The sequence below is a fragment of the Sphaeramia orbicularis genome, chromosome 15, assembly GCF_902148855.1.
Source record: "Sphaeramia orbicularis chromosome 15, fSphaOr1.1, whole genome shotgun sequence".
Lineage (NCBI taxonomy): Eukaryota > Metazoa > Chordata > Actinopteri > Kurtiformes > Apogonidae > Sphaeramia > Sphaeramia orbicularis.
Window position 1 is genome coordinate 29,435,723 of NC_043971.1, and position 17,077 is coordinate 29,452,799.

Sequence of the window (17,077 nt, forward strand, 5' to 3'; positions counted from 1 at the left end):
TCTCTCTCTCTCTCTACTTTATTTGCAAAGCACTTTAAAACAACCACAATGGACCGAAGTGCTGTACAGAAGAATAAACCAAAATAAAAGAATAAAATACAAGAACAGATTAAAGGCATAAAACAGCTGTACAATTAAAAACAGTGTTGTACAGAAGATTAAAAAAGCAAAATAATAGAATACATTACTTTTTGAATTCATATTTCTATGTTTTGTGTGTTTTTACAGCCTGTGGAGAGTGATGAAGACTCTCCTCTGGTCACTCTGTCATATGCTCTGTCCGTCCTGGGAAGAAGATCTCTGGGTACCGCATCGCACAACATGTCCAACAGGTAAACATAAAAAAAAACCAAAACAGAGTTAACATGCAAGAAGATATGTTTAGAATTAGTTACCAAAGAGATCCTTTTTGTGGGGATGTTGTTCTCACTCAAACTGAGGGTGAAAGGACTGATGGTGTTGTTTATTGCACATTTTATTTATTTCAGGCTATATTTATTCTTGTGATACCAACAGCCTTCCAGTCTCTAAATCCAACATCTATACACACATATTCAGAGTAAGGGTTGTTAGCGATGGCTGCTAAGAACGAATATTAGCTACAATATTATCTAAATAATGCATTAAGCTTTTCAACAACTGCAACAAAAGTTTCATATTCTTCACTTTTCATTTCCACATTATTCTCAGAATTTTCTCAATAATCTTATCATGAGAGCAACAAAACTTAATAAGAAATTTATGACATTTAGTTTTATAAAGTGCCAAGAAAATCAGATACATTTTGTGAAACACAACGTAGGATACTCAACAAATTCCATGTGACTCCAATATGGCGTATATGAGTAAAATTTGAAAGGATTTAACCAGTTATTATGTTGCAAATACACTTAAATAATAGTTTGTAAAAAAAAAAAATAAAAATAAAAAAAAAAAACATCCAGCAAAGACCCATAAAATGCTGATCCAATAATACTTTCTTAAATGCTAAAACTCAGTTATGTTGCAGCAGTAGTTCATATTAACCCGCAGTTATACAGACACACCAGTAGGTGGCATTGATAACTAAATCTTAGCACATCCACTGTATTCACACTTATTCCGCTCATGGGTCTTACACTGTTTTTGCCTTTGAATGTTTTTTCAGTATAATTCTCTGTTTTTTTCTATCCTTCCTCTGTTTTGTTCTCATGTCCCTGTTCTTCACCACACAAAGTCTGGAGTCGTTTCTTTACGGGTTCAACACCCTGTTTAAAGGTGACTTCCGCATAGCCACAAAAGATGAGTGGGTCTTTGCTGATTTGGATCTACTACAGAAGGTCGTGGCTCCTGCAGTCAGAATGAGCCTCAAACTGCACCAGGTAAAGATCTACTTCCTGTTTTTCTGTAAATCTGCACCCATATGTTCTTACACCATCATACAACAGCAATTTATTCACTGAATTTTTACCCCACCCCCCGAAGGGGAGGCAATGGGTACTGGTATTGGTTTGTTTTGTTTCTTTGTTTCTTTTTTGTTAACACTTAGCAGCAAAACTATTGGGTGAATACATGTCAAATTTGGTTTATCCTCCTAAGACCCAGCTATGGGTTTTCTGTCCATATTTGTGGACAAGAGTTTCACAACTTTATACAAAAAAAAAGAAAAAAAAAACTGTCCACCACAAAGGACATTCCATAAAAATTTTAAAAAGTGGATGTTTCTAATATAGGCACTTATTTAATAAAAAAACAAAAAAAGCTTTTACTTTGCTGACATTTCCTGAGTCTTAGGAGGTTAAAGATTGCCAGTGACCAAGAATAAATGTCATTACATTTTGGGAAAATTAGGTCAAAGTTCATGTTTTTTATGAAATTTTTTTTTTTAATCTTTTTTTTTTCTTTTTTTTACTTATAATGATCGAAAATTCAAATGTCTGTAGCAGCAAAACTACTGGTTGAATTCATACCAAATTGACTTTATAGATTGTCAGTGACCCAGAATGGATCTCATTACATTTTGGGAATGGTAGTGAAAGGTTGAAATGGTGAAAGTTTTTTATGAATTTTAAAAATCTTCTCATTTACTTATAATGGGTGAAATATGTGCGAGGGGAGGGGCACCACTTGTTTTTATTTTGTTTTTTCAATAAGTAATTCATGCTTTCAGCTCTTCACAGTGATTTAATCTAGCATATCATCAGTGAAAAATAACAAATGAAAAATACTCTTTGGACAGTAAACTGTAATCAGTTTCTGTGCAGTTGATCAATTTGCTACAGATTTATCAGTTATCATTTAATCAAAACCATTTTATTAACAACTAGAAGCACTCGGAGAGCGCAGACCTCCGCCAAGGCTGATCAGTGGCCCCCCCCGTGGGCCCCCCCATGCCAAGGAGGTTATGTTTTTGCCAGGGTTTGTTTGTCTGTCTGTCTGTTTGTCTGTCCGTTAGTGTGCAACATAACTCAAAAAGTTATGGACAGATTTTGATGAAATTTTCTGGTCTGCGCCCCACCCCCGATCACCACCAAAATTTAATCATTTCTTCCTTATCCCATTTCCAACAAACCCTGAAAATTTCATCAAAATCTGTCCATAACTTTTTGAGTTATGTTGCACACTAACGGACAGACAAACAGACAAACAAACAAACAAACCCTGGCAAAAACATAACCTCCTTGGCGGAGGTAATCAAGTTACAGTGTCCTAACGTAATTTAACAAAAAGCTCCTATTTACAGCTCGTAGTGTTGTTGATGTGATGTTCTTGGCCATATCTGATAGCAAATCAAATGTCTTTAGGATTTGTTTTACTTGTGAGTTCCTTGTTATTTTCTGATATTTTATAGACTAATCACTAGTGACAGCAATATTTAATTTGAAGCCCTGAATTGTACCAAAAAAAACAAACAATGGCACTCAATTTCATTACAAATGATTCTGTATTATGTTTTATGTAGGTATTTAAAAGTTCTAGTAAGTTCTCATAATGGCCATTTATTTTACATTTTTACATTTTTCTGTAATCACATTAAATCCTGAGTACTGCATTTTCCCTCTCAGGATCACTTCACGTGTCTGGAAGAGACAGAGGAGGCATCTATCTTGTACGAGGCCATCACAAACTACCGCGGCAGCCTGGTTATCTGCCACGAGAGTGACCCCGCCTGGCGTAAGGCGGTGCTGTCCAGCCGCGACACTTTGCTCACATTGCGACACATGATCGATGACGGCACGGACGAGTATAAGATCATCATGCTGTACAAACGCCACCTCAGCTTCAAGGTCATCAAGGTAAAAAAATAAAAATAAAAAGAAGATTTAGGTGGAAAACATAGGGATCTGAATGTGTGACCAGTGTTTTTATGTTAAGGGTCAGTGAGGTCAGATAGTGCTGTGTTATGTTTATTGAGCATTAACAGGAGAAGGAGGTGAACAGTTACCATTTTTATGACATCAAAGACAAGTGTATATTGTAGATAAATTCTAAAAAATACACTTATTGGCCACTTTATTAGGTACACCTTGCTACTACCATGTGTACCCAATAAAGTGGCCGGCGTGTGTAAACACGGCTGTAGCTCATCTGCTTGAAGGTTTGAAGTACTGTGTGTTCAGAAATGCTCTTCTACATACCTCGCTTGTAGCCAGGGGTTATTTAAGTTACTATTCTCAGCCATTCTCCTCTGACTTCTGGCATCAACAAGGCATTTTCACCCAGAAAACTGACACTCACTGGATATTTTCTCTTTTCTGAATCATTCTCTGTAAACCATAGAGACAGTTGTACATGAAAATCCCAGTAAATGGCCCATAACCGTGCCATTTTAAATCACCTTTCTTCAACTTGACCCTATCTCCATGCATAAATCTACAAAGTTGCTGCCATGTGACTGGCCAATCAGATATTTGCATCAATGTGCAATTAAGCAGATATACCTAATAAAATGGCCAGTGAGTGTAGATACAAAATAATCTAAACAGACCTGAAACGATCAGTTGATTAAAATTGCATCAAAACCATGTTCTAGAAGAAAAATATGCATCTTTTTATGTAGATAATTGATTATTTTGTTAACTTTTGGAGCAGAAGTTGCACACATTCCTTGCTCAGTCTTTAAGGATTTATTGTTTTACTGTTAATAATAGTTAATGAATATTTTGTTTGTTGATCATGTCACATGTTCTGGTGTCCTTATCTGTTTTGCCCACTTAGGATTTATTTTAAAAATAGGTTTGTCTGGCTCAGTCAAATGTGTAATTATGTCTAGAAAATCATTTTAGATCATGTTCAGAGATGCATGACTCAGTTGCTGAAGCAAAACAGTAACATCAATCATCTTCAAAAGTCATCCCTTTTAGCGTGATAATATCTGTAATACTAAGTATGGAACTCTTTTGTAATAGTGACATGATTTACTCAACTGGAAAGGAGATCCATTAAAGCAACAAATACTTCTGATCACAATAACAAACATTTGTAAATCAGACATGTTTAGGTGATCAGTTGGGATGTTACATTCACTTCTGTACGTAATGTATCATTTTTAAACCTTCTTAGTTTGCCTTCAAATTGAACATCTTGCCCTCCTCGTAGATTCTAAAGCTTGATATATTTTATGTATAAATATAATGTGTTTAACATACTTCAAGCAATAGAATCTACAAAGTTGGCAAGAATGTTCTTTTAGATTTTAAAAGTCAAACTTAATGATTTTTCTGTACTTTCCAACATGATATTCAAATGAGCTCAGGTCAAAGGTCATGTTTGGTCATTATATGGAGATGGATACGTATTAGAGCACAGGTGTCAAACATGCGGCCTGGGGCCCAAATCCGGCCTGCCAAAGGGTCCAATCTGGCCCGCGCGATGAATTTGTGAGATGCAAAAATTACACTGAAGATATTAACAATCAATGGTGTCAAAATCCTTTTAATTCAGGTTCCACGTACAGACACATACAGTCCAATTACATTTCAAGTGGGTCAGACCAGTAAAATATTATCATAATGACCTATAAATAATGACAACCCCACATCTTCTCTTTGTTTTTTTGGTGTAAAAAAGTACAATTACATGAAAATGTTACCATTACCAAGCTATACTTTTATAAAAAATGTGAATAACCTGAACAAATATGAACAAACGGAAATGTCTTAAGAAAAGTAAATACAATTTTACCAATATTCTGCCCGTTACTAAATGTTTTGTGCGATTGAAACGCACACGTATAAATGATAAACTGTTAAAACGAGGCAGAATATTGTTAAATTACACTTGTTTTTCTTAAGACAATTCAAGTTGTTCATGTTATTCAGATTTTTAAGAAAACTTTGTGGATGTAAACCTGATCATAATATAATATTGCTTTTTTTACTGTTATCATTTCACTGGTTCGGCCCACTTGAGATCCAATTGGGCTGAATGTGGCCCCTGAACTAAAATGAGTTTGACACCCCTGTATTAGAGGCAGTATTTAAGTATTATATGCATGACTATACGTTGATAAAATTACATAAGAGCTTTGATGTGATTTTTAGGAAATATTGCTGGTGCAAGGTGATGGCAAATGGGGGTGAGGTTTAGATAGTTGTAGAATATCAATATATGGCTTTATAAGATGGATCTTTCATGGAATCCAAAATTCAACTATTTCTGAATAAGTCTATGAAAGTGTGCCAGGTAGATACAGAAAGGAGACAAACCTTCTCAAAGATTCGTCCAGAGAGAAAAACACTTGAAAAAGCCTGAATAATCTCCAATTTAAGCTTAGTTTGCTGAACTGTTATCAAATACTGTCTTTCTACTCTCTTTTCTGTAGATCAATAAGGAGTGCGTGCGAGGCTTGTGGGCAGGACAGCAACAAGAGCTGGTGTTTTTACGAAATCGGAACCCGGAGCGCGGCAGCATCCAGAACTCGAAGCAAGCACTGAGGAACATGGTCAACTCATCTTGTGACCAACCACTGGGTTACCCCATGTAAGTGATATTCACAGCTGTCTATCATAGTGCACACAAACAAAATCCGATACTTAGATGCACCAAAACTTCAACTGCATTAAATGATGAAAATATCTCAACACACTATTAAAGGTACAGACAGAATATGTGATTTTTGCTGATAAATGTCTTGGTTTTTTTTTGCTTTTTTTTTAGGTATGTGTCTCCACTGACGACATCATTTGCAGGAACACACCGTACACTTCGCAGCATCGGAGGAGGGGCTTTAAGTCTGGACGCCATCCGCTCCTGGCTCTGCTCTAAATGGCTACGGTCAGTGCAAAGAAAACAACCTCATCTCATTTCTACTAAACCTCTGACTGTGTTTCTCACCTCAGTCAAACATGCAACGCAGAGCTCGATTCTTCAGGCTCTACTTCACCGAAAAGCTTCTGCCTTCAAATTAATTTTCTTCACATGCTGCAGATAAAAACAATACTCCCGTGGGTTTGTTTCCTGGAACAAACACAAGTCTCAGAGGCTCCTTTACTGGGACTCGCATCCTCTGCCCGGTTGCTTTGCGTAAGAGCCTCACACTGATTTATTTGACATTATTAAAAGTGTACCTTTTAAATCTTTCATGCTTCTTAGAGTCATCTGGCATCAGAGGCTGTAGGCACTCAAAATCTCAAAATATATCTGGGTTGAAAAGATAAGATACATGTGGGAAAAAAAGCTTTTGTGAGGTAGTTTACAAACTATGGCAAACACTCATTTAAAAGCAGGACATTAGCAATGTTTTCCAGCCCATAATTTAAAGTAATGGATGTTCGTGAAAGCTCAGAACTCCTTCTTTGTCTTTGTTATCTCACTGTGCTTACCTACATAGTTAATAATGTGTAGACACTGAAAAATAACTGGGAAACTTTCATATAAAATATCAACATTTCCTTATCTGCTCTTGTTTTCCTGATAAAATGCTAATTTAACCAACTTTTATAGCTGTACGTGTCTTCAATTCACTGTCTGCTAATTTCTTTTTTTTTGCCTCATCCCCTTTCCATCCATTTCTTAGTTTTTCATGTGAGATGACAGTGACTCCTGGAAGTTCGCTGATTTGTGAAATCATATGTATGTGGTTTAAATCCCTGCGGATATTGTGCAAATTTCAGTGTAATGCTCCAACTGTCTGCTGAGTGAATGGCTCTGGGTGGATTTACAGATATTGACTGGATGGAAGTCAGTGCTGGGGACTTCTCCACTGACTTAATGTAGTTTTAAATACAAGCACAGGGACAGTGGGAGTGCTCACTTGAGAGAAAGAGAGGGCTGAATTGCAGACTGGGATGACAGCCAAAAGCTTTGACTTTCTGCTGCTGCAGCAGTGCTACTCCTTCTCTCTTCTATCCTTCTCTTTCCTTTCTTTGTCAGGCTCTGCATCCTTCTTTTTATCCTTGTCTCTGTCTATTTATCTGTCCTTTTTCAATCACTGCTTTCTTTGAAATATTGCCCATGGCGTAGCGTATTGTATATGCTTTGCATTAACCTCCACAGGTCAGCTAATGCGGTGTGGGTGTTTGTGCTTAAATGTGTGTGTCTTTGTGTCTGTGTTGCTCTGTTGCTTTCTGTTAAGCTTCTTAAGGGCTCAGTTTTCCTTTCAGATTAGATTAGATTGTTAATCCTGTTTCATTCGGCCTCAAGTTAAAGGTGTTGTCTTAATTTCACTAAGTAGCCACAGAGCCAAGGAGACGAACTATGCCTCCTCAGCCAGAACACATTTAACTAATTTAAGAGGAAGAGTGTGCTGGTGTGTGTCATGCTTTTATAGTTATGTAACTGCTCTCTCTCTCTGAGTGTAAGTTAATGTGCTTGTGTGTGTATGTGTGTGTGTGTGTATGTGTGTGTTTAACCAGCTGGAAGAGTCAAGGCTTGCTAAATTTTTGATGGTCTTCTGCTGGTTTGTGTCTCTCACATGGATGTGGACATAAATAAGTAAATCTGAGCCGTGTGTGTGTTTGTGTGTGTTGTGCAGGGTGCGTAAGGACAACCTGACCAGCTGTAACAGCGGCGTGAACATGGAGGATGTGGACTGCGGTGCTGGTGGGTCATCCTCCCTCAGCCACAACCGCCCCTCCTCCGTCACCTCTAACAGCCTGAGTGTGTACCAGCACCGAGCCCGGACAACACACAGCCACAGACACCACAACACAGGTACACAACCGCACACACACACACACACACACACACACACACACACACACACACACACATATACATACACATACACAGCTGGAACTCCACCTAAAACAACACCAGGACTTGAGCGCCCAGTCCAAACATTGTGAGTGAGCTTTATAAACAGGAAATAACAGCGTCACACAGCTTAAAATGATGCAGATGAAGGTGTTTTAGGTTTTATTTGAGTATTTTAATTGTTATTTAAATGTAAGAATAAGATCAAATTCCAGTTAGTTTCTCTCCTGTAGGATATTTTAATTCAAATAGCATTTTTGGTGCAGATTTTAAACGTACAGTATGTAATTTCTGCCGTTATTGTCTCTCAATCAAAACAATAATAAAAGACCTGATAGTACATGATGTTATGAAGTCATGTGGGATCATGGGAGTTGTTGTTTTCACCAAGATTACTCATAAAAATCTGTCTGATGTCATTCAGATAGAGATCATTTTTGTGGGAGAGTTATAAAATCTTTATTCATGTTTTGTTTAGTGATGCATATGCATGCCAAGTCATTTAATTCTTTAAAATATCTGCAATAAATAACTTTAATAAAGTGGCCAAATGATACAGGTATTAGAATGAATAATAATAGCGACATCTTTGGGATCATTTGATGTGACAAAGTCAACGCAATATTCAATATATCCTTCATCATTTTTAGATATTTTAGTGCAGAAGCAATACATGTTATAGCTTATACTTTAATCTCTGTTTATTTTGTTCCGAAATAGACACATACTAAGTTGATTATTGTTTATCCAGTGTGTAATGTTTGTTTATTGTTGTCTTATTATTATTAGTATAATGAGTATCATCATTTACTTATATTATGTATTTTTTGCAATCATTATTATTACTATTACTGTAATTATTGTTATTATTGTTATCATTGTTTCAACTATTATTATTATTATTATTATTATTATTATTATTATTATTACTTTTACTATTTCTATTCTTCTTATTATTCCTATTACTACTTATATCTCTAATGTGCAACTATTTGTTTTTGCTACTGTTTTTGTTACAGTTGTTGTTATTTTCCTTTTTTATCTTCTAATTCTTCTTATAATCCACTCTACTGTACATCTCTAAAGGTTCATTCTATTTGTTTTATTTTTTGTGTCTTCAGCAAGGAGAGAGTACCGCAGCCGGTCAGTGCAGCCTCAAAGTCAGCGTCCTCCAGTCAGCAGCCAATCAGGACCCATCCTGGACTCAGGCTCCACCCACGGGCTGGTTCAGCGTCTGTCCAACAGCCAGCTGTCCTTTAACACATCCATAGCCTCGATATTCTCACAGGTATAAACACAGTCAACATTAGCTTTTTCTTACCTCTACATTTTCCTCCTTTATTGAACTCTCTTTGTCTTGTACTTGTCTCTCGTCAGGTCCCTCGTCTCTCAGGAGCCGGCGGGATCAGTTCACAGCTGCAGGCGGCGCAGCATCAGCAGCGTTCCAGCCAGGTACAACAACTTCCATTAGTTTACTTATTTATGCAGATGAAGCCTGGTCTGTCATGTTTGATATATAATATACAGTCATTTCAGTTGACTGCAGTGATCTCGCGTAATCATGACAAGCATCTCCTTTCATTAACAGAAATGTCATATTTTATAACTATTTCTACTCATTTTTCATTATTTGAGATTTGTATGATGCACTTTAGGTGATACTATTCCACTATTTCAATGTGCTTTATTTCTCTTAGTACTTCTAAGCATCAGTTATTTATTTATATGGGTGCTTCGATGAAACTGGGCCCTAAAAACAGGACAGAGGGGCTAAAAATTCAAAACCGATGTAGACTAATGTTATGAAGCAAGTCTGGAAGCACTTTGGGTCTATTTTAAAAATAAATATTTACTGAGATAAAAGAGAAAGTATTTTTCAGATAAAACACATTTTTATTGTATTTTTATACAAAAATCTGCATGTAACATGGTAAAAAGGACACGAAAATTATGTGCTACTATTTTTTCGAATATCTTTTTATTCTCTCACAGGTACATTTTGGGAATCGAACTTACGCAAGGCAGAGTGTTTCACAAAAATGACCAGTGTTGCAAAATCACTCGCAATTTATTTGTGTTTAAATGGCCAGGTTCTGCATGTAACGCGAGTGGACAAGATAGGTTACACGCGAAACCTGGAACGAGATTGACGATTCATGAAAAACCTACATGTCTGGATCAGAAAAACCAATAAGATCATCAAATTTAACACGGTGTCATTATTTATAGCAGTATATAAGATCATTTCAAGCCATGTTTTTCCAGATCAAATGCACTGACACCTAGGTAGCTTTTCCTGTCCCAATTTTGGTCCTATTTTTGGTCCCAGTATTTTATTAAAAATGTATTCATTTTGGGATGGCTCAGAGCAAGAATATAATGTTTTTTTGCATTTATCTGAGGGCATCATTAGGTACATCCTGGGGGAAATATGTCTAAATTTCTCTTTTATTATTGGGTCTAAAAAAGCAGACACTAAAAACAGATACTAAAATGAACCCAGTTTCGTAGAAGCACCCAGATTTTGTGTAAGTACAGTATTTACAGTAATTTCTGGCCTGTTTAATCCCAAAAGCTAAACTGAAATGCAGCTTTTAATTATGTTCTCCAGTGTTTAAAGCTTCTTCTTTAGCTGTGCATCATGTCTAAAATTATTGTGAGGCTTATTCTATACTTGTGGTATAACATGAACAGTAAATGATGATACTGTAAACGGTCATTTCATTATCATAACAGCCCTAGATGCTGCATGAGATCAGGTTTTAAGAATATGTCACCTTTTAAATGTTTATTTTTTGTACAAACTGCGTGTAAGACTTGTATTGTCTTCATCTCAGGTCTCATCGTCTTCGTCTACTCTCAGCCTGCTTTTTGGGAAGCGTAGTTTCTCCAGTGGTTTAGTTATCTCTGGGCTCTCTGCCGCCGAGGGGGGAAATACCACTGACACACAGTCATCGTCCAGCGTCAACATTGCCATCGGGCCGTCACACAGGTCGAGCAGCAGGGCCACACAGGTAGGAAAAGATCCTCCCAGGGATTTCACAAATGGAAATGCCTGAGTCCAGCTTTAATGAAGTAGGTCTATACTGCAAACTACATTTTAGTATCTTAGAAAATACAGCCAAAGTCAGGGTGTTTGTGATGAAAGTCCACTCAATCATGCTTAGGGCAAACCAAAAGCAGCTGTCGTCCTGCAAAAAGCGCAACTTATTTTGTAATAATATGAGATCATTTGTTATGAAATGTGTGGAAATATATGACATACCATTCTCAGGCTCTTCATTGCTGAATGCTGGTCTTAATGCATAATGAGGAAAAAATGTACTGTATTTAATTGAGTTATTGTACACTGTAGTTTCTTTTCTTTTTATTTATGCAAGTTGTTTTCCAAAAACCCTTAAGACCAAGACGATAAATGGAAAGTGATTTCCGATGTTACTGTTATACAAGACAGATTCTGTGCTACACGTTCTAATGGAAGTGAAGGGGATTTACAGATTTTGATAGATTTTTTTCACCTCAGAGTTCAACAAATGCAAATGTTTGACCCATTTTCTGAACATTTTGACACTGAGATGACAGTTTGAAGATGCACGGATCAGGGGAAAACTGACTTTGTTTAAGGCCTGTTTCTGTCTCAGCAACAAATACTCATGAGATTGCGTAACACAGATCTCATCTGGAGGAGGTTAAAAGTACAGGGAAAACAGAACGAGGGATAATTCTGATAAACTGAGTTAGTTAGTTACCAGTAAAAGAAAAATGTTAGTGTATTGTTCTTGTACACTGTAGCCCATGAGGTCACACTTTTCTTTTTGTTCCTATTTCTCTCAGTAATCACCTTTGACCAGATATAATGATTACATACTGAGTCCCAGTTACACTTTATCTATCAAAAATAAATCACATTGTCACAGTTGTATTTAAAGGATAAAAGCTCATGTTAAAGGTTAACTTGCTTTTTTTTTTTTTTTATATCCCTGTAGGGAAATTCATCCTCTGCATTTTACCCATCCTAATACACACACAGTCACCAGATCTTATTGGAATTTAAATCCAGACTTTATTAAACTACTGTCATATCTGTAGATGATGTTAATCCTTCTGACCAATTAGGAGGCGGGGCATGAATGGGGTCATGTCATTGGTGAAGCCTACGCTGTATATCTTGCAAATCTTCAAAAAAAAGTGACAATCTGCTCATCACTGGATGTGACTTGTAACACAGTTGTGACCAAGTAGGAACTACATGTAGTTATTAAATGTACTGAAACATATATATGACATTTATTCCATATAAAATACTGAAAACAGAGTGGTCAAAGTTTAAGACATGTAGAAACGTAAGGAAACAAAATACCATTATAAAATGTATTTACTAATTCATTCCGATCTAAATGATTGGAAAGAAGAATGAAGGATGAAGAAAACATATAATACTTGTCCTTTCTTAAAACATCTGCCTACATCTTGTAAGTTGCCATTACAGCTGTTACAGTAAAAACAGTTTACACGACTGTCAATGAAAATAAACAAATCCAACATCCATAAGTAAAACTATTTCATTACATGTTTTTATAAAGCTTCTCTATTCTCTTCTATATAACCTCTTAAACTGAAAAAATATTTTACAGCTCTTCTCTTCCATTGCCAAAGAATTCCACATTCTGACACATATCAGTTGCCTCTATGTATGTCTCAAGTTTGAAGTAAATTTAAACAAAATTAATGTTTTTATAGATGTGAAATTTCGGCCATTATAAGGAAATGGGAGAAGGAAAATGAATTTAAAAATTCATAAAAAATTTTAACTTTGACCTACTTTTCCCAAAATGTAATGACATCTATTCTGGGTCACTGGCAATCTATAAACTCAATTTGGTATGAATTCAACCTATAATTTTGCTGCAACAGACATTTGAAATTTCACCCATTATAAGTAAATGGAGAAAAATTCATAAAAAATGTGAACTTTGACGTACTGTTCCAAAAATGTAATCAGATCTATTCCGGGTCACTGGCAATCTATATACCAAATTTGGTATGAATTCAGCCAATAGGTTTGTTGCTAGAGTGTTAACAAACAAACAAACAAACTGAACCTAAAACTATACCCCTGGCCTCCCATTTGGGGGGTGGGGTAATAATCTCTGCAAATTTGCAGGCAAAAATCTATTTCTCACTCCAAACACAACCAACAATGTCCTTAATTGAGCTAACTCTTTAAACTTAAACAATCCTGATTTAATAAACCAACATGTATAAAATAATAAAATAACATGTAGTTACAGACAAAAATAATTACTAAACAAAATAATTCACTCTCTTCAGATTTTTTGGGTCATTTTGTGATGTGGGTTTAGTATAATCCTCTTTGTTGATGTCGGGTGGAGAATGGAGTCAAAGTTTTTGGAACTTTTTTGTGAAAATTGTGTGATTTTGTGAAATTAAGTATTGTAAGGTAAAATGGATTAGTAAAAGCACCTATTATATTTTTCTAACCCCCCCCCTTCCTGTTTGTCAGTGGACGTCAGAACCATACGAGAGCATAGACGCATCCTACTCGAACACCGCAGCTGGTCCGAAGGACGGCACGCAGTCAGGTGACCGAGGCTGCAGCCAGGGATTAGACAAGACTGAGGAAGAATCAGAGTCTGCCTCAACAGCCCAGGAGGCTCCGGATCAAAAGACTGTCTGAGAGAGAACACACAAACACACATACCAACACACACATGAGTGCCCATACTAATGCCTATTAACAGAGAGGACTGTATGAAAAATGACACAAACACACACCCACATATATACATAAAGACGATTGTATGAGAGGGCACCCATGCACACAGACCTGCCTCCTCTCCTGTCCTCAGCATGTGGTCTCACCCTGTTGTCTGAATGTAGAGTCTGAAAATATGATTTTGGATCCGGATGATGAAATAAAGATGTTTTTAAGTGAGGCTGCGTCTGTCTTTGGTTGACTAAAACACATGCTGTGTTGTTTTTTTTTTCTTTTTTTGGGACAAATTTAGCCTTGTCATGACATAGAAAACATCCTGTGTGGTTTTAGTTTCCACACACTCACATTCTTTAACTTACAGTCAGATCTGGGATCATCTACTTTCGTGGTCTCCTGTGGTCTACCAGGCCTTTTGGTGCTGAGCTCTACCAGTGAATTCTTTACTTGTAAGAATGTACTGTGATTTTGCTAATCCTAAAGTTTTCACTATCTCTCTGACAGACTTATTTTGTTTTTCGGCCAAATTCATTCATTCATTTGTTTGTTTATTTCAAGCGTTTACAGAATACATGCAAATTCAAAATTACAAAAAAAAAAAAAAAAAATCATTCATCTATACTCGAAAAGGAGTGGGAAGAAGAAAAACTTATTTAATCCCACCCCCATTCTTATCATCAAATAACTTAACTTAACATTTTAAATACTCACTCCTGTCCTTTGACTTCAAGCCAGAACAATGAACAAAATAGAACAAAATAGAACAAAATAGGCTTAAACCAAATTAGAATAAACTCATTTGACAGTATTTACATTGCATAACCTAAATGTGTGTAAAAAAAAATTAGAAATAAAGTACATTCCTGGTGGTGTTACCACAGGTAACAGTTAACCGTCAACTTACATGATAATAATTACATACCAACAATGGTAAAAACAAAAAACTGCAATACCACAAGTGGTAAAGAACAGCAATAATTACATACCAACAATGTTAAAAAAAAAACAAAAAACTACAATAGCAACAAAGGTAATGGACAACACACACCAACTAGATGAGGAACAACAAGCACACATTAACATTTAAGACAGAGTTTTTATGGAACATCAGTTTTAAGACCCTCCATCTTTATACTGGGACCAGACCATATTTTCATATAGCAGTTTAAATTGGTGGATATTTTGGCATTGCTTCCTCCTTCACCTGCATTGAATCCACTTGGGACCATATTGAGAATTCCAGTTCCATTTGGAGTCATCTCCACAGAGCAGGAATGTCAAACATGCAGCCCGTGGGCCAAAACCAGCCCGCCAAAGGTCCAATCTGGCCCCCTGGATGAATTTACAAAGGGCAAAAATTACACTTAAGATATTAAAAATCAAAGATATTGAAGTCATTTTACTTTGAGGGCCACATACAGCACAATTTTGATCTCAGGTGAAATAATAGCATAATAACCTATAAATAATGACACCAAATTTTCTTATTGGTTTAATGTGAAAAAATGATATTACATTATGTCTATAAATAATGACCACTCCAAATGTTTCTTTGTTTAAATGCAACAAATAACATTGAATTATGAAAATATTCACATTAACAAGCTATCTTTTAACAATAAAATGTGAATAACTTGAACAAATATGAACAACCTGAAATGTCTAAAGAAAATTGAGTCTAATTTTAACAATATTCTACCTGTTACTAAATGTTTTGTGCCTTTTGTAGATTCAGTTTGTAATACATGTGCATAAATTGTAAGTTGAGGCATAATATTGTTAAAATTGCACTTATTTTTCTTTTTAAAAATTCATTTTTTTCAGGTTATTCAGATCTTTTTTGTTTGGATAGTTTGTAAATATTTTCATAATTTAATGCTATTTTTTTTCACAAAATAAAAGAAAAATATTTGAAGTTTTCAATTATTTATATGCTATTATTTTACCGGTCCCACATAAGATAAAAGTGGACTGTGTGTGGCCCCTGAAAGAAAATCAGTTTGACACCTCTGCCATAGAGTAACCAGGAAACAGGCTCCTTTTCTATCACTGACCTGGGATTTTGGAAAAACTTATGGAACATTTCCACCAAAAATTTCTCGAGGAACACCTTTCCCCGCCTCAGTGGGAGGGTAGGACTTCTCAGATTCCTTGGAATTCTTCAGGGGGCGGGGCTAAATACTGAAGAACCTTGATTGGTGGAACATGCTTGCTCCGTTCCACACTCCTGTTCTCTCACCAAACTTGTATATTTCATTTCTACAAGCTGCCTGATTTCCAGGAACTTTGAGGTGCAGTGGAAATGCAAATGACACAGATTACAAGGAATTCTTTTACTCAGGTAAATAAATTCCTAAAATAAAAGTTCCTGGAAATGTTGACATGAAAAGTGGCTCAAGCTGCTTTTCCATCAGTTGTCAGTTTTGCCTCTGATAATAGAGGGACTTTGATTAAAATGGTTGTATTTCCTAATTAGTTCATGCAATATTTTTTGTTAAATGCCTTAAATTAAAGCTGAAAATCCACACTTCAGTTACATCCTGATTGCTTCATTTCAGATCCACTGTGGTGGTATACAAAAAAAGGAAAAAAAAATGTGTCACTGTCCAAATAAATACGGACCTGACTGTATTTCTGCCTCCGTTCAAAACATTTCATCCCACTTCTTACTGACATTTGAACAGTTATTGGAGCAATTTTCACTAGTATTGGGTTATTTGAGGCTTGTCAGAGGCAGAAGTTATAGTCCATTTGAGATGTTGTCGTCACTGCACACACACTGAAAATGGACTTCAAAGAGAGAAGGGAGATTCTTGTGCCTCGTCCAAGTAGAATACCTCTGTTATGTTTTATAACAGAAAAATCTTGATATTTTACTTTGAAATGAAGCTGCGTCATATTAATAGGCTGTCACACTTCTTTGGAATAAAAAAATACTAGTTATGCTTCACATTTTCCACAATAATTCCTTTTTATGTGAGCTCAGCATGCTACCCTGAGACATTTTTACCTCCAGTGAACCTTCTTACCTCCTCACTTCGCAAACAGCAAGTGGAAATACGCACTAAATCAACTCCTGATATTTTTTCCCTGTTTCAACAGTTTATATACCTTTACTTTTCACTCATAAATCATTGTATACTGGCCCTTAATGGTCTAAAAAAGCCA

At 36.1% G+C, this 17,077-nt stretch overlaps 1 protein-coding gene across 2 annotated transcripts in view; it reads left to right on the plus strand.

Moving 5' to 3' along the window:
- The window catches only part of pcnx2 (pecanex 2), a 50,345-nt gene extending 36,213 nt beyond the window's left edge, over nt 1-14,132 (plus strand). For both annotated transcript variants that reach the window (XM_030156023.1, XM_030156022.1), the window contains exons 31-40: nt 229-332; nt 1,217-1,361; nt 3,045-3,275; nt 5,804-5,961; nt 6,139-6,255; nt 7,955-8,133; nt 9,297-9,463; nt 9,553-9,627; nt 11,013-11,189; nt 13,700-14,132. In XM_030156023.1, the coding sequence (XP_030011883.1) occupies nt 229-332; nt 1,217-1,361; nt 3,045-3,275; nt 5,804-5,961; nt 6,139-6,255; nt 7,955-8,133; nt 9,297-9,463; nt 9,553-9,627; nt 11,013-11,189; nt 13,700-13,873 (1,527 nt within the window). In that variant the 3' untranslated portion in view covers nt 13,874-14,132. The remainder of the gene's footprint in view (nt 1-228; nt 333-1,216; nt 1,362-3,044; nt 3,276-5,803; nt 5,962-6,138; nt 6,256-7,954; nt 8,134-9,296; nt 9,464-9,552; nt 9,628-11,012; nt 11,190-13,699) is intronic.
- The last annotated feature ends 2,945 nt before the right edge of the window (nt 14,133-17,077 follow it).